Source organism: Lynx canadensis, chromosome B1 (assembly GCF_007474595.2).
Source record: "Lynx canadensis isolate LIC74 chromosome B1, mLynCan4.pri.v2, whole genome shotgun sequence".
NCBI classification, from domain to species: domain Eukaryota; kingdom Metazoa; phylum Chordata; class Mammalia; order Carnivora; family Felidae; genus Lynx; species Lynx canadensis.
In genome coordinates this window covers 120,094,248-120,121,900 of record NC_044306.2, presented here as the reverse complement: position 1 = coordinate 120,121,900, position 27,653 = coordinate 120,094,248, and the positions used below count along the sequence as shown (strand labels likewise).

General features: G+C 45.3%; 1 protein-coding gene and 1 long non-coding RNA gene across 5 annotated transcripts in view; one reads left to right on the top strand and one right to left on the bottom strand.

The window, feature by feature from the left end:
* The window catches only part of NFKB1 (nuclear factor kappa B subunit 1), a 118,180-nt gene extending 97,041 nt beyond the window's left edge, over window positions 1-21,139 (top strand). For both annotated transcript variants that reach the window (XM_030313352.1, XM_030313351.1), the window contains exons 15-24: window positions 678-819; window positions 4,477-4,591; window positions 9,669-9,870; window positions 10,325-10,494; window positions 10,831-10,933; window positions 13,459-13,583; window positions 15,206-15,272; window positions 15,592-15,764; window positions 16,509-16,677; window positions 20,144-21,139. In XM_030313352.1, the coding sequence (XP_030169212.1) occupies window positions 678-819; window positions 4,477-4,591; window positions 9,669-9,870; window positions 10,325-10,494; window positions 10,831-10,933; window positions 13,459-13,583; window positions 15,206-15,272; window positions 15,592-15,764; window positions 16,509-16,677; window positions 20,144-20,301 (1,424 nt within the window). In that variant the 3' untranslated portion in view covers window positions 20,302-21,139. The remainder of the gene's footprint in view (window positions 1-677; window positions 820-4,476; window positions 4,592-9,668; window positions 9,871-10,324; window positions 10,495-10,830; window positions 10,934-13,458; window positions 13,584-15,205; window positions 15,273-15,591; window positions 15,765-16,508; window positions 16,678-20,143) is intronic.
* Window positions 21,140-26,023: 4,884 nt separating this feature from the next.
* LOC116738028 lies at window positions 26,024-27,329 on the bottom strand. Of its 3 annotated transcripts, none has more exons than XR_004343537.1 (3): window positions 26,980-27,329; window positions 26,280-26,529; window positions 26,024-26,131 (listed from the first exon to the last, which is right to left on the bottom strand). It is a non-coding gene; the product is annotated as an uncharacterized LOC116738028 (long non-coding RNA). The 3 variants fall into 3 exon arrangements; XR_004343536.1 differs by having other exon boundaries at window positions 26,280-27,046; window positions 27,136-27,329; XR_004343535.1 differs by having other exon boundaries at window positions 26,280-27,329.
* Window positions 27,330-27,653: the final 324 nt, after the last annotated feature.

The window sequence follows — 27,653 nt, the reverse complement described above, 5'->3', positions numbered from 1 at the left end:
AGTGCACTTTGCACGTAATTTGAACCAGTACTCAGTAGAGAAAAGAGAAGGGAAAGAGAGCAAATATTTCAGCTTAGTGGCCTCTTATGGTCTCTATCACATATTCTTTTTTTTTAAATACCACTTTAAAAACATACAAAGCATGGTTAGGTAGGGGACCGTATAAAAACAGGCCACATACTGGTTTTGACCCTCAGGTCCAAATTTGCCTTTTCCTGACCTTGAAGCAAACTTCACAAGAACACGGATGGCTTAGGGAAAGTCTGTCTGTGGCAGAGACTGTGGTTTTTGACACTTTGCCTAACGAGACAGTGGTTTAAGACTCCAATGAAGGATTATTTCATCAAGAGATTGATTATTTACAGTATAGTCAAGCCAATCAACATTATTTGGAGACTGATTGTTCCCCCTGAAATAACAGACCTATCTAAGTTTCTTTCCCCTAACAAACCACAGACAGAGTTTTCAGATCAGCCTCTGTATTTGTCAGTAAGCCAACGTGCAGTTGTGCTTTTGCTAACGAACGCAACCCAGGAGCACCGAAAGGAGCAGATGCAACTAAAACGATGTGTGTCGAGGTATCAGAACACTGGTGTTGATGGTTTTGGCCCCAGGCATGCCATACCCGTAGAGCAAGTATAGGAAACTCCACTGTGATTGTGCTCATTGCCTTGCAGATAACCTCTTCCTAGAGAAGGCTATGCAGCTGGCCAAGCGGCATGCCAATGCCCTTTTTGACTACGCAGTGACAGGAGATGTGAAGATGCTGCTGGCTGTTCAGCGCCATCTCACTGCAGTGCAGGATGAGAATGGGGACAGGTAAGTCAGGACTTTTGCAAACAAAGGTTGTTTTAGGGTAAGGAAGTGAGAAAATCATCGTATGCATACTGGCTAGGGATAAAAAGAATTGTTTAAAGGTATTGGGTCCTGTAACTGGAAGACTGTCACGGACAGTCCTGTGTCAGTGAGGTTGAATCCATAATTTGCTTCTCCGGTCCTGTGGTTCCCACCTGTTGGACGTTAGAACATTTAAGCCCTCATCTAAGAGTACATCAGGCTGGGCAAGAAGGATAAGATATGTGCGGGGAATGGTACGTTTTCAAAAACCTTGCTTTATTTATTGGGATAACATTTGGAATAAAATTTAACAAACACGTATTTATTTATTGGGTTAATAACATCTGCTTTATTTACCAAAATGAGATGACAATAAATGTGGTCCAACCAAATTCCTAAAGCACTGGTTACCCCGGCTCAAGAAAAAGCCCAGTAAAGACAGCACAACAACAACGGTAACAAAACAAGTAAGAGATCATTGTCATTCTTACCCAGTCATTGGTTCCTTCCCTACTGCCTCTGCTACTGGTTACCAGTCTGGGACTGGATCAGACTCCTGTGACAGCCATAACCCACGCTGTGTGGGAGTCCAACATTCCACTCAGCATGCCTCCTTTTCTGCTGTTACTGAGCTTATATTTGCAAAGCACCTGGCTTCTTTCTAAAACAGTTCTCGGAGTCCTCGCATCGAGACTCCAAAATGATCTCAAAAGCCGGTGAGAATAACAAGAGACAACAGCCCTCATATTCGAGTCAAGGGCCTTATCTAAAACTTTCCTAAAATAGTGTCAACACTGAGAAACCCTTTTCTGTAGAGGAGTTCCTGAGTGCTATGTTTTCAACCTCAGTTAAAAAACTGAATCAAACACTTTAGGAAAGTGCCAACCTCAGGGTTTCAAACAGAGACCTTTGTTCTCATTCCTTGCAACGTAACCAAGGATGTGGTATAACCACTGGCCTTGTTATACAGTATGAGAGGAACCGGTACAGCCTTCCTCATGCGATGCTGCGAACAGCAGAATGCTTTTACAGGGTTAAAGAATCCAATTAGCACTCAATAACATGGAACCACAAGAGAAAGCAGTTAACCAAGATAGAACAACAGGGTTTCAAGTGATATTTTCAGGGACCTGCTGCATTGATGAGCCTGAGAAAGATGAGCACATAGAAGCTAGGAAGGGCTGCTGGTATATGAAGGGAAGGTTGTGGAAAAGATTTCGGGGCACATGCATTCAAGTGGGTGCATTGAGGGGAAGATGCACGCATTCCCCTCAATGCACCCACTTGAATGCATACGCCCCGAAATCTTTTCCACAACCTTCCCATCATATACCATACACCACGCATGTGTAAGGACACATATGGAGGGAACAAGGAGGTGACCTTCCCCACCCAGCAGAACATGAATACTTAGAGTCCCCTCCTAGGACCACAAACATACTCCTCCTGCAAGCAGTGTCTCGGGACTTGCCACAGATAGAGGGCAGAGACGAGCGATGTGGAGAGACCAAAGAGGAGCCCTCATAAGAATGCAGACAAAGGGGTGCGCCTGGGTGGCGCAGTCGGTTAAGCGTCTGACTTCAGCCAGGTCACGATCTCACGGTCCGTGAGTTCGAGCCCCGCGTCAGGCTCTGGGCTGATGGCTCAGAGCCTGGAGCCTGTTTCCGATTCTGTGTCTCCCTCTCTCTCTGCCCCTCCCCATTCATGCTCTGTCTCTCTCTGTCCCAAAAATAAATAAACGTTGAAAAAAAAAATTAAAAAAAAAAAAAAAAAGAATGCAGACAAAGGAAAACCATTGGTCCTCACAGCTCAGGTCTCGTTTTCATTGAACTCGTCACGCTCAGCTAATAATCTGAATCCTGTAACCATTAGTCATCACAGCATACACAATGAAGAAAAGAAAAGAAAAGAACTTCTGGTGTTGGGGAAATTCCCATGAGGGTGTGAGGATTTAAGGGGGAGAGAGAATGTACTTCTGCTATGAAATGCTGAGCTGCGCATGGAAATTTCTAGGCAGTTTTGAAGTATGACTTTTTTCTTGGTACGTATGCGTCATGGCTGCATCAGACTTGAAGCCCTTTTTAGAAGTCTTCTTCCAGTCTCACGTTTCAAGAGTCAGTAGTGACACCTTGACATCATTTGCTCTCTCAAGTAATGAAGTCAGAAGTTAGTTTTTCAGGCCTTCCTGTGCCAATGTCAATCCCTAGTAAAATTTTACACTTGCTCTTGCTAAGAAAGAGGTCTGAATAAAGTGACACCGAATATTTTTCATTTGGAGAAAATCGAGGCTGTGCCTCAAATCCCAGCTGTCCTGCCACCATGCGATACTTTGAGTGTGCTCTGTATCACAATCTGTCCATACTTTGGAATATTCATTATCTTAGGTGTCCATCTGTGACTCCACAGAGCAGTGCCCATGTGCCCCCTCAGTAGGGTGGCTTAAGGGATTAAGAGATGACTTTGGAGCCAGCTGGGCTGGCCTCCCAGCTTCACCACTCACTAGTTATATGACCTGACTTGAGTTCTCTTATACCTACAAGTCCAAGTTTCATCATCTGAAAAATGAGGATAATGTTAACCTACCTCACAGGCTTCTTGTTGTGATTAAATAAGTTCACGTATGTCAACTACTTATGATGGTCTGGCAAATAGAAGCTCTAAACAACTTTTATTGTTGTTAGTGTCGCATCATTTCAAATTAATTTTAATAGGAAGTTGTTTTAACAATTAAAACATTGTGTCCCTAGGAGTGATGCTTGGCACCTGCCAATATTTTCGACCTCATTAGCATAAGATCCTAGTGCTTAAATTGTGTGCCTAAATTTTAGTGCCTAAATTGTGTGCCAGGGCTTGAGGCTGACCCAGGGAGAACCAGCCCTGAGGTCACAGGTCAGAGAGGGAGAAAGGCATAGGAAAAACTACAGTTGCATAACAAGCAGTGAACTTGAGTGGAGACAGTGTGGTCCACCTAGGAAGTTCAGAGAGGAGGTGAGGTTTGAACTGGAATGTGAAGGATGGAGTAGGCATTGTCTAGGCAGAGAAGAGGAGCAAAACCATTCCAGGCAGAGGGAATATTTGCAAGGGAGAAATATAATCACATTGTTCCTTCAGAAATTTGCCTCAAGAATCTTCTCCCAGTAGTTAAAAGCCTGACCCTATCCTCCCCTCCTGGGGTCTAGAAAGATCTTTAAAAAGACACCACACTGTGTTTTAGAGGAGGCTGGCAAGGCTAGGTGAAGTAACTACATTTTTCTGAATAGTTCCAAGTGCTGGGCATTTTCCATACATGATCTGTATGTAAAGGGAAGCCAGGAGGAGGCTAGAGGAGAAAATGCACCAAAACCACTGCAGGGAGACAGAGTTGGGATTTGAACTTAGGCCTCTCTGCCTCAAGGCCCAGATCCCTTTATACCTCAAAGGGTCAAACCAAAATGCCCCTAGAGCCCAGGCAAGCATGGTAAATGAGTGTAGCTGCCTGGATAAGCAACAGAACATCCCCACCTCATATTCAAGGCATTTGGGGCCCAAATAAAACTTAAGTATGAGAGCCAGGTTCAGTCTGCAAGTCTGATCGTTTCTTGGAAATCTTTTTTTTTTTCACTAACACTTCAGCTGATTATTGCCACTTTTTTTTTCCAGTGTCTTACACTTAGCAATCATCCATCTTCATGCCCAGCTTGTGAGGGATCTACTAGAAGTCACGTCTGGCTTGATTTCTGATGACATTATCAATATGAGAAATGATCTGTACCAGGTAAGCAGAAACACCAACTGAAGAAAAGTTCACCGTTGGTGCGTGTTTGCACATGTGCGTGTGCATGTGTATATATATTATTTCTAATAACGTTAACAGTAGCGAAAATACAGTGCATTGTTGTATAAGTTATATCCGAAAAGCCCATTACTTGGGAATATTATTTATGATTTAGGATCCTTTAACCTATGAATGTAATAGTAATCACTCCACGATAGAAATCCCCCACTCATGCTGGGGGAAGACAAAGTTTACACTTTAGAAATCTGTCAAAGAGTTGATCCATTTTTTTTTTTCTTTTCTTAATTTGTTGTGTTTTTTTCATTATACTAAGTATACTCTTTAATCCCCATCCCCTGTTTTCCCCATCCCCCCACCCACTTCCCGTCTGGTAATCATTAGTTTGTTCTCTATAGTTGAGCCTGTTTCTTGGTTTGCTCCTCACTTTTTTTCGCCCTTTTGCTTGTTTGTTTTGTTTCTTAAATTCTACATATGAATGAGATCATATGGTATTTGTTTTTCTCTGACTTATTTCACTTAGCATTATACTCTCTAGCTCCATCCATGTTGTTGCAAATGACAAGATTTCATTCTTTTTTATGGATGAATAATATTCTTGTGTGTGTGTGTGTGTGTGTGTGTGTGTGTGTGTGTGTGTGTGTGACATCGTCTTTACCCATTTATCTGTTGATGGACACTTGGGCTGTTTGCATAGTTTGGCCATTGTAAACAATGCTGTTACAAATATAGGGGTGCATGTATCCCTTTGAATTAGTGTTTTTGTATTTTGGGAGTAGATACCCAGTAGTGCAATTACTGGGTTTTAGGGTAGTTCTATTTTTAATTTTTTGAAGATTCTCCATACTGTTTTCCACAGTGGGTGCAACAGTTTGCATTCCCACCAACAGTGCAAGAGTGTGCCTTTTTCTCCATATCCTCGCCAACACTTGTTTCTCATGTTTTTGATTTTAGCCTTTCTGACTGGTGTGAGGTGATATCTCATTGTAGTTTTGATTTGCATCTCCCTGATGAGTGATGTTGAGCACCTGTTTTTCTTCTCTCTTTTTTTTAACTGAAATATAACTGACATACAGCATTGTATTAGTTTAAGGTATATAGCGATTTGATATTTGCATAAATCACAAAATGATCACCAAAATAAGCTTATCATCCATCACCACCCATAGTTACAAATTTGTTTTTCTTGCAACAAGAACTTTTAAGATTTACTCTCTTAGCAGCTTTCAAATATGCAGTACAGAGAAACCTAGAGTAATACATCATATTTGTCAAGAAAAATGCAACTGAAAAAAATTAAGTTGGAAAGCCAATAATTTATAAGAATTTTGACGTCTGCTAAAACACATTTTTGCAACATCTAGATTAAGTGTGTATCAAATAAAGGGTGCTGAAATCAGAATATGGAAAGGTAAAAAGGTTGGTTGAGGAGAAAGTGTCTTTCAAAAACAGAAAGACATCTCAAATTGAGGAAAACAGGGAACACCAGGGTTTTGCCCAGATCAGGTTTGAACAGGAATTCAGTGGGCTCAAAAGCAACTCGAGGAACCCTGGTACAGAAGTCTGCAGATATGGCAGAGAGAAGGTAGCTGGGACCCCATGAGGCTGCCTGATAGGCACATGCAGAGATCGAAACTTCTGCTTGGCGGAACCAAAGCCTGGATGCTGGCGTCGGAGCTGGTCTCTCTGGTTAAGGGGCTGTTCCATTTCCTGCCCAGGAGCACAGTCTCCTCTTAGCTTGCCTTTGCCCCAGCCCACCTGGCTTTGGTCCCAGTCTCCTGGTCTGGCCCCTTCTCATCTTTCCCATTTTCTCCCTCCCTTCACTGCACCCAAAGTGACTTCCCAGCCCTTGCTGGCCTGGATGGTGTGCTCAGATGCCTGGTTGAGGCATATCTGTCACTCTAAAAATGTGGACAACAATCATGTGCAGTTAATTGCACAGTAAAGTACCTGTTCCCATTCTCAATTGTTAAAGCAGGTGTTGTGGATCATTTTTATTTCTTCAAAGCAAAAGAACTAAAATGTTTACATGTGGCTGTCACTAGATTTTTATCTGTGCATAGGTGTTTCCTGAGAAGGGAAGTAAGTTTCCCATTTGATGTAAGGCTCTAGGCTCCTTCCCTGGCTGTAATGCTTAATGTCAAAGGAAGAATGAAGTTGGGGATTCTTCACTGACTCAGAATATAAAGCAATGAAAGTGAATTCTAATTTTAGGTAGACATTTAAAGGATGTCTTCAGATTCTTATACCATCTTGGGGGCTGTTGGTGTTTGGAGAGTCATCTGGCCCGTAAAGCTTGATTCTCTCGGGCTTTAGGACGGATTGTTCCTCCCAACCATCACAAGTTTACAAATAAAACTGGGAACGGGACACTGTCACTTCTCGGTCCTCCTCTCAAAGACTGCTTAACGTCACTGCCTGTAGGTCAGATTCAAGGAATTACTTGTTTTTCTGTTTATAAATAGGCTCTGCAAAGGACACCACACAGCAGGATTAGTAGTTGTGATTTATTATGTGCTAACCTCCTTACTGTATCATTTGGTTACATATATGGAGACTCTCTCCAGTAGGCTACACACACAAAAATCTCAAAACCACCACCCTTGACACTTCCACGCCTTCTGATACAGGGACTCTCAGGAGACCATAAGTCCATTTTTCCCCCAACTTACCACTGCTCTCATTTATGGGCAAGGATTCTGGATCCCCTGGTATGCCTTGTATGGCTCAAACATATACCAATCGCAACTTTGCTCTGAGAACTAGAAAAGGCTAAAAGTTGGCTGCATTTATCTTTGTAAAGTTTCTCTGTTAACTGTTCTTGATGGAAAAATTATAGAGTTCTCTAAGTAATTTGGATTATTTGGCAATTGTCTTAGACAACCTCCCAAAATACCATTCACTAATCTTAGTACATTTCTGTGACCATCTGTCATGATCAGATCGCTCTCCCCACCCACTCTCTAGAGATACACTCAAAATAATCCAAGTGTATAGAGTTAGGATTCTTCTGAAAACATTTCTGAAATCTGTTGCCTTTAAACCCTTCCTCTTCTTCTCCCCCTGACCATAGACAACCACTCTAATGTGTTTGATATGGATTGTTTTGTTTGCATACATTCCCATGTAACATTAGTGGGGGGTTTTGTGCATGTGGGGTTTTTTTTCTTTTATATTTTTGATTTTTATAAATATAATATATGTTCATGGTTCTTTAAATGGTACATAAGGAAATATACTAGAAAATCAAAAGTTGCCCTCCCTGGCAATATACAAGTCTCCCAACTCCATTCCCAAATACAACTATTACATTTGTAAGTACTTTTCCATATATTGGCTACATAAACATATATACTTGAAATATATAGACATTTTAGTATACTCTCACATGCAATCCACACTACATTCTGTAATTCTGGGGTTAAAGATCTACATCCTGAAATCTCATAGAAATTAAGAAATTGAAAAATTGGTGGTACTGTAGGAGAGAACTTAAAAAAAAAAGCTTATCATGGTAACAGAATTTGTATAACATGAAAAAAATCGTATTAAATCTAGAGATAATTGCTGATTTCTGAATGGTATAATATTTTGTAATTTCAGATCTTTTTTACAGTCTCATCCTCTTTCAGACTTTTTTCATCTCCCCCAAATAGCACTTTAGATTAATAAATGCAGGCTTTTTTTTTTAACATATTTATTTTTTGAGAAGAAGGCTCTTGGCTACAGTATCTAAAGTTTTGAGGACATCATTCTATTTCAAGCTGTAAAAGATGAAAAACATAAAAGAGAATGGTAATTTGGCCGAATAGCCTGTCTTGTTTGTGTTGTATGAGATCATCACTGTAACTGAGACACGGCCACGGGAGCGTCTTTCAGCATCTCCTGTGCTGTGGTCGTCCTGCAGCCAGAGTGCTGTGGCTCACCTGCTGTCGCTGCTGTGGCCAGTGATCGCTTACTGGGGGAGAAAAGTTTAGGCAAGTTGTCACTAGACAGACTGGATTTCACAGACTTCTGTGAAATAGACTGATTTGTTTAAAAATATACTGCCGTTCTCTGTCGGTGACCTCAGTTCTTTGAAAGATACTTTCCTGATTGTGTTTGTCTTGCTCATTTTGAAAACACACAGTTTGCAAAACATCTCATTTGCATTCGCCGAGGCACTACTTCGTGGGCAGAGTTAAGTCAGATGGCTGTTTATGCACCTATTAGGTGCCGGCACTTCCACTTGCTTGTTCATCCGAGCCCTCTCAGTGAGATAGTTCTATTGTCCTGGTGGAGACATTTAGAATTGTGTGGCGCCTGGGTGGCTCAGTCGGTTAAGCATCTGTCCGACTTCAGCTCAGGTCATGATCTCGAAGTTTGTGGGTTCGAGCCCCATATCGGGCTCTGTGCTGTCAGCACAGCCCGCTTCGGATCCTCTGTCCCCCTCTGTCTCCGCCCCTCCCCCGGTCATGCTCTCACTTTCTCAAAATAGATTAATTAATTTAAAAAAAGACATTTAGAACCCTTTGACACCTGTTATTAAAATGGAGGTGCCAGAGTTCTATTGATTTGCCTCATGGAGCCAGTCCATGGAAAAATATTTTTTAACTTAGCAAACTCATTTTCCATGTTATGTAGAATCATGGCACCTTTGTTAATCGGTTTCTATTGAGTAGTTCATTTCAACTTCTTCAGTAAACTTGTAGCCTTGCTTTGATTTGTTAACATACAGAATTATCAGCTGAAGATAGATTCCTACTAGAAATTCAATAAATTTAAACTTATTATTAGAAGAATTCACATATTAACAATCAGCGGGCTGTAATGAGAAACAAGAAAGCTGTTAAGAATTTTAAATATAAAAATAATCTTAATTATTGCACGGCTCAATAGCAGTCCAGCATACACACTCCATTAGCACAGGATATGGAACATTTGCGGTAGGGAGGCGTTAATCTGGCAATGGGAAATGGCCCCGAGGGATGACTCCACCTATTGTAGTGGCAGCTACCAAGCCCATGGGTTCAGGTGCTTGCCACTGACCAGTGTCTCCTGCCCCTTCTCCACTTGCCAGACACCCTTGCACTTGGCCGTGATCACCAAGCAGGAGGCTGTGGTGGAGGACTTGCTGAAGGCCGGGGCCGACCTGAGCCTCCTGGACCGCTTGGGTAACTCTGTTTTGCACCTAGCTGCCAAAGAAGGACAAGATAAAATTCTCAGTGTTTTACTCAAGCACAAAAAGGCAGCACTACTTATCGACCACCCTAATGGGGAAGGTAAGAGACAAACACACATTATGGTATAACCTTCTCTGTCTGCTCTCTAAACAATTGGTAGCTATTTGATAAATGTGTGTAATTTGATTTGCACCCCAAAATGCTTTCCTTAGACACCTGGAGCTCGTCATCTCTTGTGAGAATTTCTGTTGCTCACCATAGCTAATTTCTTTAAAGATGATTTGGAATAGTTAGTAGGAGGAAAAAGCAGAGGCCTGAGCATAGAAAGCATCATTTATCCAGAGATTGTTTATTTGCTCTGTTTCTCCTGAGAACATACAAGCAGACTGTGGGTTTACATGCAGAACAACAGACTTACAGCACCTTTTAAGGCCGTGTGGAGTAGAGACACGAGGCGTGCTGAAACTTGACAGCATTCCTTCCATAGGGTCCAGTTTTGCCATCTTGTGAGCAGCCTTCCAGCTCCATGACTGTCCCTGTGCTTGGGCTGCAGGTCTAACCGCCATTCACATAGCCGTGATGAGCAACAGCATGGCGTGCCTGTTGCTGCTGGTGGCCGCCGGGGCCGACGTCAATGCCCAGGAGAGGAAGTCGGGGCGCTCGGCACTGCACCTGGCTGTGGAGCGTGACAACATCTCCCTTGCTGGCTGTCTGCTCCTGGAGGTAAAGGACACACGTATTTGCCTTGGCATTCAATTCCCAAGAGGGAATTGAGACCATCTTTTCAAGGAATGATGTCAGTAACAGGTTTTCTCCTTACAGTACCTCTGTTTATTATCTACTCAAGGCTCCACAGTAGCAGCTTTGGGCATTCCTGACACCATCTGCCCAGTATCTCTAATTGGAGATGTTTTCAGTGACAGAGTCTGCCCCAAATAGCAACTGGGCTAGTAATATGATCTATTAACATGACCTAAGGGTCATGCTGACAGGAGAAGGTGGGGACTAAACCGTGAGAGAACCTTCCACTAACTCTTGCCTGTGCTGGCTGGATTTTAGGGTGATGCCTATGTAGACAGTACCACATATGATGGAACCACACCCCTGCACATAGCAGCCGGGAGAGGGTCCACCAGGCTGGCGGCTCTTCTCAAAGCAGCAGGTAAGGCGGCCTGGCGGTTAGTAATGGAAAACGCTATCAGGAGTGCAAACCCAACCCCAATTCAGCAGCCATGTCATCTTCTTTAAGCCACAGAGCTGCTGCTGAAAGGCATGAGTAAATACAAATCACGCTTTAACTGCCGTCATGATGCTCTTTGGACTAGTAATCCTGGACTTCATCCTGATGGGCATGTCAATCTTTACTCTCTACTTCATCTGTTTGTTTTGGGTGTTCGTGGTTTAGGTTGACTCCCACAACAGGAGATCTTCTTAAAAGTTGAATTTGATTCCTTAAAGAACTCTGAGCAGTACCAGCCTCAGACATTGTCAGAAGTCTGCAGAAAAAAGTTTACTGGTATATTACATAATTTTAAAATTTCCTTTGGCAACAGAGGTCTCTTAGAAGTTGAAATAATAGGAAAAAACAAATGGGTCACGTATTGAGTACGACCTTATATGCGAGGCACTAGAAATGGCTAGCCTTTATTGACCTTACTGTGTACCAGGCATGTCACACGCATGGTCTCATTTAATCTGCAATAACCTTTTGAGGTAAGTACCATTATTATTTTTGCCATCTCACAGCCAAGGAGGCAGACTGGAGAGACCTGTGGGTACCAGTCCCAGGGTCCCAGTACGTGGCATACCTGTGAATCACACTTCGTCGTCTGAACCTCCAGACCCTATTCTCTCTACTCTGTTTCTCTCTCCTACTCTGCTCAAGGATTTGCAGGTGTTACTCCGTTCACTTCTCTAGTCCTCTGAAGTATAGAAAATTATCTCTGCTCACCCTTGAATCTCTCTTGCCTTGTATATTTAGACCTCAACAAACGTTTAATGGAATTAGTATCTTAGACCTTCTCTGGCATATCTGATTTACTTTAGAGATTATTAAAACCTTTTTGGGAAGTAAATGTTTCATAAATTTAAGAAAACAGAGCGAAGTAAGTACCTTCTTTCAAAATTGAGTCCAGGAAGATGTACAAACTTTTTATTTGAGAGCCTCACATTTTTCTAGTAAACAAAATCGTATCCAAAGAAACAATAGCCTCTTCTTAGCCTTTGTCAAGTTGAACTTTCTCTTGAACAAGACACTCTGATTGCAGTTATGTATGCATACTTTGGGTAGTCACTGATTATAACTAAGAAATGCCTTCAGACAAGAAGCTATAAGCCTTTCAAAAATGCTTTCCCTTGAATTCTCAGTATCCCATGAAAGGAGTAGCAAGTAGCGGTTTCTCCACTATATAAATGAAGGAACTCAGATGCAAATCCTAGTCCTGAGCTCAAAGTCCTGAAGAAGGTCACTTAAGGAGGACAGATATAGTTCAGCTCCTCCAGCCTTCTCCAGCCCATACATTGTTCCTCTTAGTTCCTCCACTGTTTCCATGGTCACGTGGCATTCCCTGCCTTCAAGATCAGGCCAGGCCTGGGAGGAAGAACTAAGAAACAGCATGAAGATCCTACTCTGACTTTCATTAGGCCCTCTCCTATTATTGAAGTTGGCACAAAACTAACGTTCTCCCAGCAAGATAAAAACAAGTTCTTCCCAGAAGGGTGTTCTGAACTTACTACCGTTTTGTTAGACATCAGACTAAACAGTCCCATAAAAACAGTCTCTAAGCCTTTAAGAAGTAACTCTAGCTCTAATCTCTAAGTGACTTTTGGTGTTTTCTTGCTACACGTTAAGAAGCAGACTGGATTTTTCCAAGAGCAGCCCTAAAATTTTCAATAACTGTACCTCCTAAGAGAAGGTTTTTTTGTGGTGTCTGTTTGTTTAAGGATCGGGACCCTGGCAGTGCTGTACCCAGGAAGAAAACTGAGCATGTTGTCCCTATACAGCAAGTTTCTTTGTTCTATTGAGCAAGTGGGAGAATGGAGTGAAGAGTGTGCAGTGGTGGGCACAAACCTAAACAGAAAATTAGGACCTTAATGCTGAGGGCGCACCCCAGTCCCTGTAAACTGCTGCCATTACCCCTCAGACGAAAGGTGCATCTTTCGGTTGAAAACCGTCCTAGAGACTTAAACGTGAGGGTCAGGGTACTCCACGTCTTTTGTTGTTGAAAATGTCCGTGGCTATATAGGGTATCATCAGACATATTTACAGTCAAAATAAATTAGAATTTAAAAGAAGCTCTCTGAATATTTCCGTAGAAACATGTTTTATGTATTAAAAATTATCCAGGTGGAGGCGCCTGGGTGGCGCAGTTGGTTAAGTGTCCAACTTCAGCTCAGGTCATGATCTCGTGGCTCGTGAGTTTGAGCCCCATGTCAGGCTCTGTGCTGACAGCTCGGAGCCTGGACCCTGCTTTGGATTCTGTCTGTCTGTCTCTCTCTCTCTCTCTCTTTCTCTCTCTGCTGCCCCCCCAAAATATATTTTAAAAATAAAATGGAAAAATAAAAATTATCCAGGTGTAATTGCCTCTAGGAGCTATTGTGTTTTGCCTTTGGAAACCTGAGCTCTGCAAGCAGTTCAGAGTCAACAAGATCTGGGTTTGCCTAATGCTATGTAACTTGACTTCACAGGCGCAGATCCCCTCGTGGAGAACTTTGAGCCTCTCTATGACCTGGATGACTCTTGGGAAAAAGATGGAGAGGATGAAGGAGTCGTGCCTGGAACCACACCTCTAGATATGGCCACCAACTGGCAGGTGAGTGTGGCTCCAGGCTATTTGATGGCAGCTCCAGAGGGAGCTAATGATTCAGGAATATAAGAACAGATGGTCTTCCTGGGTCTTTATTCCCCAAAGCACATGCCTTTTATTTTTAAGAAAGTCTGCTTGTCAAGAGACATATTTATCTTGAAAAGCCTATCCATGAAAGATCTAGGTCAGGAGAGTTATGAGTGTAAAAGCATATGCCTAATCAGATCAGGGTTCAGTTGTGAGAGAGGGTTCTGCAGGAGAAAACACACAACTCACGTAAGAGTTTCCCGTTCTGAGCTCACACCAGAATTGTTCCCAGCTGCATTTCTGAAGCTAGGATAGATGTTCCAGTTGTCTTAGAACTATGGTAAGTGACTCCTTTACATAAAAAGAACACGGGGAGGGGCGCCTGGGTGGCGCAGTCGGTTAAGCGTCCGACTTCAGCCAGGTCACGATCTCGCGGTCCGTGAGTTCGAGCCCCGCGTCAGGCTCTGGGCTGATGGCTCAGAGCCTGGAGCCTGTTTCCGATTCTGTGTCTCCCTCTCTCTCTGCCCCTCCCCCGTTCATGCTCTGTCTCTCTCTGTCCCAAAAATAAATAAACGTTGAAAAAAAAAAAAAAAAAAAGAACACGGGGAGTCTTCTGAGGACTTTAATAAATATAAACATAGTAAATAGACTTCAACTCTTCCTCCAAACTCTAGTGACCTGAAATCTGAAGGTGCAAACAGTTGGTAGGTCTTTACGGCCCAGGAAGAAGAGCCAGAGGGAGGCTGGCCCTCCAACCTGTGTTGATCTCCAACACAACAAAATCGACTTTCTTAGGGGCAAGCGCTGCTCCACATCCAAAAACTGCTTCTTGGCCTCTTCGCGGCCCGTGGTGTTGAGTTGACTGACCCTGGCAGAGACCACACGGTTCCCCTTTTATGCTGAGCACCTGGCTTTCCCAGAAGCCTCACCACAGAACACAGAAAGATAACCCACTTCAGTGACCCCATGTCGTCCTTACCTAAGTCAGCACGCCCAAAGTGACTGCAGAGAACACAGAAGGGTCTCCGTAGCTATGGAATTTATTTTTCCTTTTAATGTGAGACCTTTGTGTCCCCTCAATTTAAAATGTAGATGGTGCTGGAAAGAGAACATCAGGTCTTGTGAACATTACTATACCTGTTTGAGCAAGTTTACTAAACTCATTCTCATAAGGCTTTTACGAGGGTGGGGGGGGGGGCAGCAAAGAGGCACAGCTTCACAGCTCTGAGTAAGCTCAGCCCTCACCCTGGCTCCCAGGGAGACATCACATCCCAACACATGGCTGATTTGGTGGCCTGGATGGTGTCCGTCCCTCAGAAGGACTGTGGCCCTGGCTCTCTGCAAGGTTGGCTTGGGTCTTCGTACCCACCTCAGAGGCCCCTGTAGAGCACAGCCTCCTGGCCCCAGAGCCCCCAGGACTTTTCTTTCCCCAAAGAGCATTGTCATGACTTCATGGGTCAAGGTGTTGACTCCTTCCCATTCCTCCACCTTTGGGGTACTAGGCCCTCCTAAGGAGGACGCAGTCCTTGATCATAAAGAAACTGATTCCCCTCCTGGCACCTTTAATGTGTAATGGTTTTCCATGATTTTCTTCCCAACAGGTGTTCGATATATTAAATGGGAAACCATATGAGCCAGAGTTTACATCCGATGATTTACTCGCACAAGGTGAGCGCTTAACCAGTGTCCTCTCCACACTGTCATTTAAAGGGGTGAGGGAGAGCCAGCATTATCCAGTCTGGACTGTGAAAGGCACAGTGGCTTGTTTCAGAATCAGAAGATCCTGGACGTATGCAAGGGGGAATATCCAGCCGTAATCTACCAAAACGCATATAGTGCTGCTACTCGGCAGGGCTTCTGCCAACTGCGAGGAGAGGAGCTTCACTGCTCCCACTGGGCATTAGAGGGCAGCCGTGTGGCCATGGTCAGTCCCTCCAGAGTGACTCTGGTCGCTTAGGACAGCCGTGTTTCTTCTTCATTCCTTCAGGAGACATGAAACAGCTGACTGAAGATGCCAAGTTGCAGCTCTACAAGTTGCTAGAAATCCCTGATCCAGACAAAAACTGGGCTACCCTGGCACAGAAGTTAGGCCTGGGGATACTAAATAATGCCTTCCGGCTGAGTCCCGCTCCTTCTAAAACTCTTATGGACAACTACGAGGTAACACATCACCTCACATTTTTATTGGACCCTCCTCTGTTAACATCGCTGACTTGGGCCTGATTCCCTCCCCCCTCCCTTAACTCTGAGGAGGAAAGTCAGTCACTCATGGCTCATATCCTGGGAGGGTGACCCAGGCCAGGGTGGAAACCCGCTTTTGTAAGAAGACAGCTTTCAGATACCTTCAGGTGTTCCCTATTTTCAAATACCTTGCCATTTCCTGCAAAAATCCTACTTAGAGGGAACTTTGACCCTCCCCCCCGCCGAACAAACCTGACAGACTGTGATTCATGTGCGTTATCTTCCTGGCCCCAAGAACATGCCTTCATCCTGTGGCAGGACATGGAGTCAGCTTTCTGTGAGGGGAAGCGTTCTGTGAGGTGAAATTATTTTCTACTGAAGATTTCCTTGTTAGCTCTTGTTTCTCGGTGGTTTTCAGAGCTTCAGCCCAAACAGGGATACGGCGTGACCTTCGCTGCAGGTAGAGTTTCACTGCCTCAGCACTTCTCTCCCTCTCTGTCCCCTGTGCTTACTGGAAGCCACTTCTCTGTGATTTCCTGAGTGGTCTCTGAGCTGAAACAGGAAACTCCACTCGACGACCGTGTGTCTCCTTCTCCGCTCTTCCCTCTGACCCCTCCAGTGCCGCCAGGCTCTCTCGGGGGTTAAGGGGGGTGGTGCGTGTCATGCTGACAGCCTGCCCACTTGCTCCTGGCACCGGGACACACTCTTCCTTCTTCCTCACAGGTCTCTGGGGGGACAATTAAAGAGCTGGTGGAGGCCCTGAGACAGATGGGCTATACCGAAGCGATCGAAGTGATCCAGGCCGCCTTCTGCACCCCGGGAACTGCAGCCCCCAGTCCAGGGAAGACCCTCTCACTGCCCCTCTCACCTGCCTCCACAAGGTCACCAGTAGGTAAGGAAACAACAGGACAGCTGAGATCATCTCTGCTCCCCAGACTGTGTCTTCAGTGTCTTGGGATATGGCTGTCCTCCCTGCCATCGTTCCCTGAGTACATGGTCCAGTGTGTCTGTCTTCCCCCCTGCAGCTCACAGGTTCTGCCCTCTGCCCCTCTCCTGCTGCTACCGGTCAGGTGGGGGGCTGTCCCCAGGAACAGTCACATTAATCTGTGAGTCACTTCAGTTCCTAATAAATATTAAAAACAACATGATGTGGCTGGTTAAGGCAAATAGTGTTTCTCTCACTTCTTAAAATTAAAAAAGAGAGAGGGCACCTGGGTGGCTCAGTCGGTTAAGTGTCTGACTCTTGATTTCAGCTCAGGTCATCATCTCACAGTTTGTGGGATCGAGCCCCATGTCAGGCTGTGCGCTGGCAGTGCAAAGTCTGCTTAGGATTCTCTCTCTCTTTCTCTCTCTCTCTCTCTCTCTCTCTCTGCCCCTCCCCTGCTCTCTCTATCTCTCTCAAAAAAAACAAAAAACAAAAAACACAACTTTAAAAAAGAGAGAGAGAAACATACAGAGCAAGGCTTATAGAGCCAGGACTGGCCCCAGTTCCCACCACAGCACCCTAGCTCCTCGCCTCCACCCCTGCAATGGCTTCACCTTCTCTCTTCGCCTCCTCCCAACCCACAGCACTGACCCTTACCCACCCCTCCGTCACTCATCTGAAACACATAACATAACAGACTCCCAGCACAGCCCAATAATCCTTTGTTTCCCTGTAAATGGGTCCTTGCCCTCTCTCAGCAACCACTCTGCACTTTCTGTCTGGACCCCCACCCCCCTTCCCTCTCCTGACTCATCCAGTGTCCTCGGCTCACACGCCACTGAGAACATAGCAGCAACTAGAATTTGCTCATCTTTGAAAGATGAACAGTTGGCCATGTCAGGCAGAAGCACTGCCATCCTCCAGGTTTAGACAAAAATCTGAGACTTTGCCCACGGACACTTGCTGCTAGAAACCACCTCACACACAGCCCAGTCCTTGCTCTGAGACAACCACCCTTGTCCACCTGCCCTCATTTTTTGCCCCACTTCCTCTAGCGGCTTTTCATCAGTCTCCCTGCTTCCAGGCTGTCCCCCTCCCTTCAGTCCACTCTCAACACAACAGATAGTGAGATTCTTTTTAAAAATTAGTGCTATTAAAAAAAGGCGAGAGGCACCTGGGTGGTTGAGGTGGTTGAGTGTCCAACTCTTGATCTCTGCTCAGGTCATCAAGCCCCGCATCAGTCTCTGTGCTTAGGATTCACTCCCACTCTCTCTCTCTCTCTTTCTCTCTGTCCCTTCCCCACTCGCTCGCTCCCATTCCCTCTCTCGCAAAATAAACAGTTTTTTAAAAAAAGGAAAAAAATAAAAATTAGTTGCTTTTATGTCACTCCCGTTTTATACCTTCCAGTTCATTCATCCATTCACCAAATCTTTACTGAGTGCATCCTGAGTGCCTAGCCCAGTATAAGGCTTTGAAGATAGAGCAGTAAGTAATAAAGGCAGTGCCCCTGGGGAACCTGGGTGGCTCAGTTAGTTAAGCAGCCGACTTCCGCCCAGGTCATAATCTCACAGCTCATGGGTTCAAGCCCCACATCGGGCTCTGACAGCTCAGAGCCTGGAGCCTCATTCAGATTCTGTCTCCCTCTCTCTGCCCCTCCCCAGCTCGCGCTCTGTCTCTCAAAAATAAATAAACATATTTAAATAAATAAATAAAGGCAGTGTCCCTTTGTCCATTCTCTCTTGTAAATGCTTTCATATGCCCTTCCTCCTGCCCCACCACCTGGGGCCCCCCACCCGCAACTGTTCTGCTCACAGGTCTGAGCCAGTCTTAAGACCTGAACCTTCTCTTTCCCTTCCCTACAAAGATCCTCACCTGGTGGTTCCTTCTTGCCTTTCAGTTTCAGCACAAGTGTCACTTATCAGGGCCCTTCCTAGGAGAGTAAGGACAGATGTTATGCACTTTAGAAAGGAATAATGTGACCACCAGGAAAATAATCCACATCTCCTATATCCTGACCTGGTGCTCCTTTTACACAAAGAAACAGGAAAATATTTATATCTTTTTATTTTATTTTATTTTATTTTATTTTATTTCATTTCATTTATTTTACTTTTTGAGAGACAGGGCACAGTGAATGAGGGAGAATGGAGGAGGGAGAGAGGGAGAGAGAATCCCACGAGGGGCAGACAGAGAGAGAGAGGTCTCACCCTGAGTGGGGCTCATGCTCATCCTAAGCGGGGTTTGATCTCACCTGCTGTGGGACTCAAACTCACAAACGGTGAGATCATGACCTGAGCCAAAGTCAGATGCTTACCGACTGAGCCACCCAGCACCCAGAAAATACTTATATTTTTGAAATTTTATTTGATTTCTGACTTGTAGTTATTTTGAAAATACCTTGTACTAACTGGCATATAATAGAAACCCAATAAAGAGGGGTGCCTGGTGGCTCAGTCAGTTAAGCATCCGACTTCGGCTCAGGTCATGATCTCGCAGTTCGCAGCTTTGAGCCCTGCATTGGGCTCTGTGCTGACAGCTCAGAGCCTGGAGACTGCTTTGGATTCTCTGTCTCCCTCTCTTTCTGCTTCTCCCCCACTCATGCTCTGTCTCTCAAAAATAAATAAACATTTTTTAAAAATTTAAAAGAAACCCAGTAAAGACTGGCTCATTGGATAACTCAACAAGTCAATTAGAACACAATAGCTGTGTCAATGCCATTAAGGTCTTAATATTTTAATATTGGAATTGAATATACAAGAAGGTATCATTTTGATTTGTGTATATTAGACTTGTGTTTCTTTGATCACTTCCTCTCTATGGGGAATAACTCAACACTGTTCAGATCTCTAAAGACACTTCTCAACAAGGAGGATTTGACCTATTGTTCAGTACAGACTCATTTTCATCATAATCACCTTATTTTCTTTGCTACCAGAATGTTTTGGACGCAACAAACAGCGTTCACTAGCACATGAGGCCCCGGAGAGATGTCTCATCTCTACCTCCTGCTTCTGTCACCCATTTATTTTGCCAGGGTTCAGCAATTTTCCCAGCTATAAAATAGGTAATATGGTGGTTGGAAAAATACACCTGATTTCTAAGAAAAAAAAAGTACACTGTGAGTTAGGAGAACTCAGAAAGGATTCTGATAAACATGATGGTAAAAAAGAGATGTGAAAGCATTTGACTAATTTTGATGTCTTCACAGTTTTTATATTCTCAAGGTTCTCCCTCCTCCCCTCACCGTGCACAGTAGCGACAAGCAGGCAGCGCGGGCGGGGAGGCGCGGTGACTTGGGGAACCCGATAGGCAGAAGCAGCCCACGAGCCTTGTAGATCCAGACCCCGAGGCCGGCCAGAATGGAAGGTGTACGAGAGCTAAGGCTCTGCCTTTGCCCAGCCGCACCCCAGTGAATCTGTGCTTCTTCCCCCAGACGAGGTCCGGGACGACAGCATCTGTGACAGCGGCGTGGAGACCTCCTTCCGCAAACTCAGCTTTACAGAGTCTCTGACCAGCGGCGGCTCCTTGCTGACTCTTAACAAAGTGCCCCGTGAGTACGGGCGGGAAGGACCTATAGAAGGCAAAATCTAGCCTGCTGGCAGCGCCCCGCACCGTGTAAAACCAAAGCTCTGAAATTCCACCGCACTGTCCAAAAGAAGGAGGCGAAGGGCATCCAGAGGTGCTCAGAGGAAAACCAGCCTGCCTGAATCACTCGGAATTTAATTCAAGGCCTTTTGAAGGTGGCTTCCTTTCTTGGTTCTCACATGAATGTTAGTCCGGTCCACTTCCAGCTGCTCCAGCGGTCACGGCGAGCCGGGCTGGCGCCTCCTTGTGGGCGAATTAGCTTATTGAGCTTTACCGGCTGCTTTCCATGGTCACTGCTGCTGTCCCCTTGCTGCGCTCCCACTGTCATTAAAAGGTGTCCCAGTGTCCACCTGGTGTTATTTCTGGCCGTCCACAGCACAGCCGTGCACTCAGATTAAGGATTAAGAAAAGGAATATTTTTAAATGAGAGTCACACGGTGTATAATAAAAAAGGCTTACTGCTTTTTCTAATGTGGTTATCTATGTGATTTGAAAAAAAGAACCTGTACATGTCAATATTTAAACATGGTTACAATCAGTGCTGAAAATGGTATTTTCCCCCTTTTCTGCATTTTGCTATTGTAAATATGTTTTTTAGATCAAATACTTTAAAGGAAAAAATGTTGGATTTATAAATGCTATTTTTTATTTTACTTTTATAATAAAAAGAAAAGCAAATTGATGACCTCATCTTGTTTGATCTCCAGAAATACTTTTCTGAGATGATTCCCTGTAATCACGGGATTGTTCCACAGCCTGGTTATCACATTCACATTCCCCTTCAGAGTCAAGTTTTTGACCCAGAAATGAACAAAAATAAATGATCAAAAGAGAAGTGTTTTAAGGTGAGATGAAAGCTCTGGGTTTGTCGAATCCTTGCTTGGCTCGTTTCATTTAGGCTGTATCGCCTCACCTTACTCCACCTCGTGCAAAATCATTCCTCCTCACACCTCGGTGCGTTCCCAGTGCCTCTGTGATGCATAAAGTACTTCAGCCGCCTACCAGAGGGCTCGGGACAGGCAGCCTTCCAGCGTGAATCTCTGCTGAACTGTTCATCACTCAGAGACTTGGAAATGAGAGGAGAAATGAAAAGCATTTGAATGAGGGGCTGTGGTGAACTCTGTGACAGGCAACCAAGAAAGCCTCTTTACCAAAGGACACGTCCACCCGGCCGCTGGAAACACACTTAGCAAAAGGCTTCCACCTGTCAGTTCCTTTGGGGGTTGCTTCAGCCTCAGAGAGCCACCTCACCCAGGTCACACTCGTTTCGCTGATGGCCCCAAGTAACACTGATTGATGGGGTGTACAATGCTGGTCGGCCCAGGACAATATTTAAGGGCTGTCTGTGCTCGAGCTCCTTCTCGCTGGCTGGGCTGGTGCTTGGGTCCGCGTCACAACACAGGTCTTCCCCCTGCCCAGTTACTGCCTCCTCCCCTGCCCAGCCACAGGCGTCGATCTTAGGGAACCCCCAAATAAACATCCCACTCATGAAGCTCCATCTCAGAGCCGGCTTCCAGAGAGCCCAACCTGCACGGGGCTGGGAGCTAATGGTCTCCGCTTTTGCACAACACATGAAGTCGTGCAATCTTGAAAATGACCCAGTCAGATATATACAATTATCCCCAACTTACACAGAAGCAAATTGAGGCCCAAGAATTCAAGTAGGCAGTGGCTAAGCTGCTTCTGAATTTAGATCTGTCTAGTTCCAGAGCTCACGGGTTGGAGAATTATCTGAGGGTAGGATATGAAAGTAGATTAAAATAATGGAGTCCAGAAGTAGACCCCAAAATAGGAAGTTAGGATGTGATAAATTTCAAATCAGTAAGGAAAAGATGGTTAATCAGTAAGTGTATGTTCCAACTGGTTAATCACTTGGAAGAAGTCAATCTGAACTCTGAGTTCCCTCCTTTCATCAAAATGATTTCCAAATATATCAAAAAATTAAACCACAGAAATACTAGAAATCATGGATGAATAATCTTGAAATAGAGGAGGCCTTTCTAAGCAAGACTTTGTTGTCTGGTGTAAAACCAGTTTGGGTTCTTCGTGTCACCATGTGTCCCAAATAAAGAAAATATATTTTTTCAATTCTACTTCTGTTTTCTCTTACATTGTTATTTCTCCACATGCTCCAATCCATTCTTCCAGTGTTTGAAAGTTGTACTTGAAAGTAAAAGAAAAAGTAGCTTGCTCTCCTTACTTTTCCAACAACAAGCCCATGCCTCCATTCCTCCACCCGTTCCTCTCTGTGGCAGACAGTCATTCTCCACAGGCCAACACAGGTCTCCTGTCTTACGTTGTGGATGCTGACACTCCTCCCACTAAGGGGAGGGGCCTACACTCCTTCCCTGTCAATGGAGGCCTACAATAAGGGTAGAAGTGATGCTAAGTGACTTCCGAGGTTAGGTAGGAAAATGCAATGCAGCTTGTGCCCAGGCCCCCTCTTGGAACCCAGTCAGCATGCTCTGAGGGAGCCAAGTGGCCACATGGAGAAGCCACATGTAGGTGTTCAGCCAATGGCTTTCACTTGAGCTCACAGCCAGTGCCAGCACCAACCAGCAGATGCATCAGGGAAGGAAGCCTCGAGACGATTCCAGTCACCAGCCATTCGTCACACCCGTCTAACCTTCAAGCTGCCTTAGCCCGTGCTGCTCAAGTAGAGACAAGCTGTTCAGCGGAGCCCTGAGCAAATAGCAGGTTCACGAGTAAAATAACGGTGGATATTTTAAGTTCTCTGTGTGGAGTGTTACATTCTCCAGGTCTCTAACCTGACAGCTCCCATACCAGAGAGTCACTTTAAAGAGAAGCTGACTCCCCAGAGGAACAAATAAAAGCAACTCATGCCGAGACTAAAAATAACATTCCCCTTCTTTAATAAGAAGCCCTGTTTCTCTTCTGTTCCAGAAACTTCCTCTTTCTCCTCCCAGATCTCAGTGCTGGCCTGAGCCCCTGCGTGATGCTTGAGCAAAAAGGCTATCAACAGCCGACTGCCTCTGAGGAAGGAGTGTCTCTCATATTGTACCAGCAGATGGGGATAAATACCAGAAGGATTGTAGGAGATCAGGTGGAAAGCTACAATGGGCCGGAAATAAACCTTTCCAGAAAGCTGGTCTCTCAGCAGGAAGCCATTTAAAAATAGCTTTCTCAGAACTTTGTGATCTTTACTCTGCAGGCATAACCTAGACTTTTGCAGGCTGGGCAGTCTCACGACCCCCCTGAGTCTTCTGCAGTAACTTTATATGATGTGGATATTCCTGGTCACCACTGAGTGTGGCCTCACAAACCAGCCGAGGGTCTTAGCAAGATGCACCTTCGCAAGACAAAGGGAAGGAAGGAGCCAGGCAAATTTATGTGCAATCCCTTTGGCAACGGGACATCTCTATGAGGTACATACCTAACCCCAATTTTACAGCGAGGGAACACATAATCTGAATATTAACTAATTTACCCAGGATTCGAATCTAGGTCTGTCTGATCCCCGAGGTTACTCTTTAACGATGTCTAAGTCCTCTGAAGGAAAGATGTTATATTTCAAAGAGAAAGAAAAAAATCCATACAAATCTGTACAAGGAATTTTTTATCCTGTTTATGATCCTCACTGTCATTTTTTTATGTTTAAAAAAACATAAACCTGCTGCTTCATTTTTTTTAATGTTTATTTATTTGAGAGAGAGACAGAGTACAAGTGGGGAAGGGTCAGAGAGAGAGGGAGACACAGAATCCGAAGCAGGCTCCAGGCTCTGAGCTGTCAGCACAGAGCCCGACGCGGGGCTCGAACTCACGAGCTGTGAGATCATGACCTGAGCCAAAGTTGGACGCTCAACCGACTGAGCCACCCAGGTGCCCCTAGCCTGCTGCTTCATTTAAACACCAATCCCAAAGACCATAAATTCTTGTCCTTTGGTTGGGGAAGACACTAAAAAGGGGCTTGAAATTAAACAGATGTCATCCTCCTGTATTACGGATTCCATGATACCTACAATAGGCTACTCCATTCCCCTGGACAAATGACTAGTTCCTCAGATTGTCCAAGCTTCTTAAAACAGAGGGAGGAAGGGGCTGAAATATCATTTTTTCATTTCCATCAACTAGCTTTTCCATCTTGATCTCTCTGTTTCCAAAATGACAATTTCATTGAAATATCACAACAGTCCTCCAGGAATGAAGATACGTATTCAACAAGGATTTTGTGAGCATCTGTTACGTGCCAGGCACTACAATGGGTGGCCATCATTCATTAGCGCTCATATTACTTGTTTAAAAACCTTGTGAAGTAAAAAATTTCGTTCTTGTTTTACAGATGAGTAAACTAAGGCACACATAAAATATTTAACAGCAAGATCTCCCAGTTCCAGTAAGGCAGTTGAATAGCCACACTTGCAGCAGGGACAGGGGGTAGGTAGGGTGTCTCTCTTCTACTTTGTCATGAAAGGATCCTGGCTGACAGTCACTCTTCCTCCAGCCCATGGCTCCCAGGGTCTTGCTGGGGAGTGACAGTCCCAGATAGCTGGAAGGGGAAAAGAGCGTGGCGAAGTACGTGTGGGAGTTTTGAATGGAATTTTGGAGGGTTTTTTGTTTGGTGGGTTTTTTTTCTTTTTAATGTTTATTTATTTATTTTTGAGAGAGAGAGATTTTTTGTTAGCAGAGGAGGGGCAGAGGGAGAGGGAGACAGAGATTCCCGAGCAGGCTCTGTACTGCCAGTTCAGAGCCCAATGTGGGGCTCAAACTCACAAACCATGAGATCACGACCTGAGCCGAAATCAAGAGTCAAAAGCTTAACTGAGCCACCCAGGTGGCACTAAATGGGAGTTTTGAATACACCAGTCTCATGGCCACGCTAAGAGCAGGGAAGCTATAGGGTGATCAACTTTTGTTCCCATTATTAGGAGTGGGTTGATTTGGGTGAACTGATCCCGTGTGTGGCACAGATCAAAGTTCTTTACCTAACTGATGGAGGAGGCTGAACCTGGAAGTTCTTTCTAATTCCAATGTATATGCAAACATTCACTCACTCTGAAAGTCCCCCTGCAGTCGTGGTCAATGGCCATCACCAAACAAAACCATTTCCCAGGATTAAGAATGAAAGACGCACTGTAAATTTCTCTTCAGGAAATCCTCACAGAGGAGCAAGGGTATCAGACCTGGTAGGATGGGGTAAAGGTACAGCCAAGTCTTAATGCTCTTGCACTGACTCGAGGAGAAGCCTGCTCTCCACCCTCTGTGGTCTGTAGTTCCTTCAGTGCCACACAAGAGACTTTGGGCTTGTTGATGCCAAGATTAAGGGGCATCAAGGGGCCGTGGCCCTTGGGATCCTGCCCAAAGGAGAAGGGCAAGCAAGTTTATCCTCCTTGTGATCTTCAGAGAATGGTCAGGGCCTTGATTCCCATTTCTGTGATGAATGGAAAAGGAACAGGAGGGAGTTCTAAGTGAAATAATATTCTCTCCAGGCCACAAGAATAACAAATAAAACAGAATTCTGGAAACCTCTTCCCCTGAGGTTCCTTCTTGGGGCCCAGGAAGCAGGCTGGTGCTGAAGACGGTGAGATGAACCCTCCAGGCCCATGATGGGAGTGTATGAGGATCAGGGTAGGTCATGAATTGATGCCGGATTCTAGACAACCAAGCTGCAAGGACTATGCTCTGGCAAGAAGAACTGTTGTGCTGTTCCCCCTTTCCTTTCCTAAGGCAAGAATCCCCAAGTTATTTTGTTTCAGAAATTCAAATAAAAAACTTCATGTTACGGGCTTTTTTTTTCCTTTCGCGGGACATCCTTTCATCATTGTGTTCGAATGTAAATGTTCTCTTTTGCTGTTGAAATAAATTTCCTTTTGTAGTTCTGAAAACAAAATCAAAATACAAAAGCTGAAAACTTTCATTTACAAAATATTTTCAAATATTTATTCTCATAGCAATCTGAGAAGTAAACAGGGAGGGGTTTTAATTCCTGCCCATTTTTTTGCAACATGACAAAGCCCCCGAGGTACCTGGAGGTTCCTGGTCTAGTGGAAGCAGCGAGGTCTGGACTCGGCCTTCAGTGCTCACACGGCACTCCTCGGCCTGGCTCTGCAGCCCATCACAGAACGCGTGGCTGCTCCGAAAGGGAAGGTCACACAGACAGGGCTACGAGAGGGAAGGCGAAGCTGCCAAGAGCAGGTACTGAGGGCTGGCAGAGCAGCGGGAAAGCGGCGTCCCATCGGCAGCACACGTGACAGCACCCGGCGTCCGCACTGGTCCCTGCGAGCAGCCCCCCAGGAGGGGCCACGCGCTCAGGCCGGTCTCCTACCCCCTGGCCTTCCGTTCCCTCTCACCGCCTTTGCTTCGGGGTCCTCCACACACTGCCCGGTTCTGCCAGTGCTTCCCCCTCCTCTTCTGCCAACAATTCACGCCAGGCGGGGCCTCCAAACTCTCCCGAGGCCCACGTGTTAACATGGAATCCCGCCCCAGGACCAGAAGTCCCAGCCCCACCAAGCTCCACCGCCGCTGCTTCCCAAAGTCCCCGGCCTGCACCCCTCCCGCCACGCCTGAGATCACCGCCACGGGGACACGGGGATGGGACCTCTCCAGCAGGGGGCAGGGCCGCCCGGGAAATGTTCCCGCGCTCCTGGAAGCCAGTGGTCCTTAGCGGCCTTCTCCCCAGTTTTGATCTGGAAAGGGCAAAGCCGCCCTTTGGCCCTGACTTCTTACCCCCAGAGCGCCTCTTGAGTGACGATCAACATATGCACACTTACAGGAGCCAGGGACCATTTTAGATCTGAAAGGCAAAGCAACCCAGATTTAACGTTTCAAGAAAGAATGCGTGGGCCTCGTGTCACCCACATGCCCGCACTCCCTCTGCCTCACCAGGTTCCTGCCTTTCTTCAGATGACGCCTGAACTCGGGTTTCCGTCCCTCGCCACTGCTCCCACCCTTACCGCGCCTTGTAAACACTCGTCTGACTTCTCCCTCATCCGTCACCTCTTCTGGAGGCTTTGTGCCAAATTCTCATCCACCCACAGTAATCAAATTAGGATTAAAAATCATAATCCCTCCACCCTCCCTCCCCTTCCATCTTTCCTTTTTTTCCTCCCTCCGTCCCTTCTCTCTCTGCCTCTCTTCCTGTTTCTCTCGCCCTTTCTCCTTCCTCTTTCCCTATCTCTTTCTCACTCTCTCCCTTTCTGCCTCTTTCTTTCTCTTTCTCCCCTCTGCTTTCTCCCTCCCCCAACCCCCTCCCTTCACTTTCTTTCTTTCCTTGAAGAAAGACTTGCACATTTGGGCGGCACTGGCATCCGGCATTAGGAGGCCCTGCAAACTCTTCCCCAGCCCCTCCTTCTTGCCTTATTCAGGGGAAGCCTCCTGGAAACCAGTGTGGTGGCCCACGG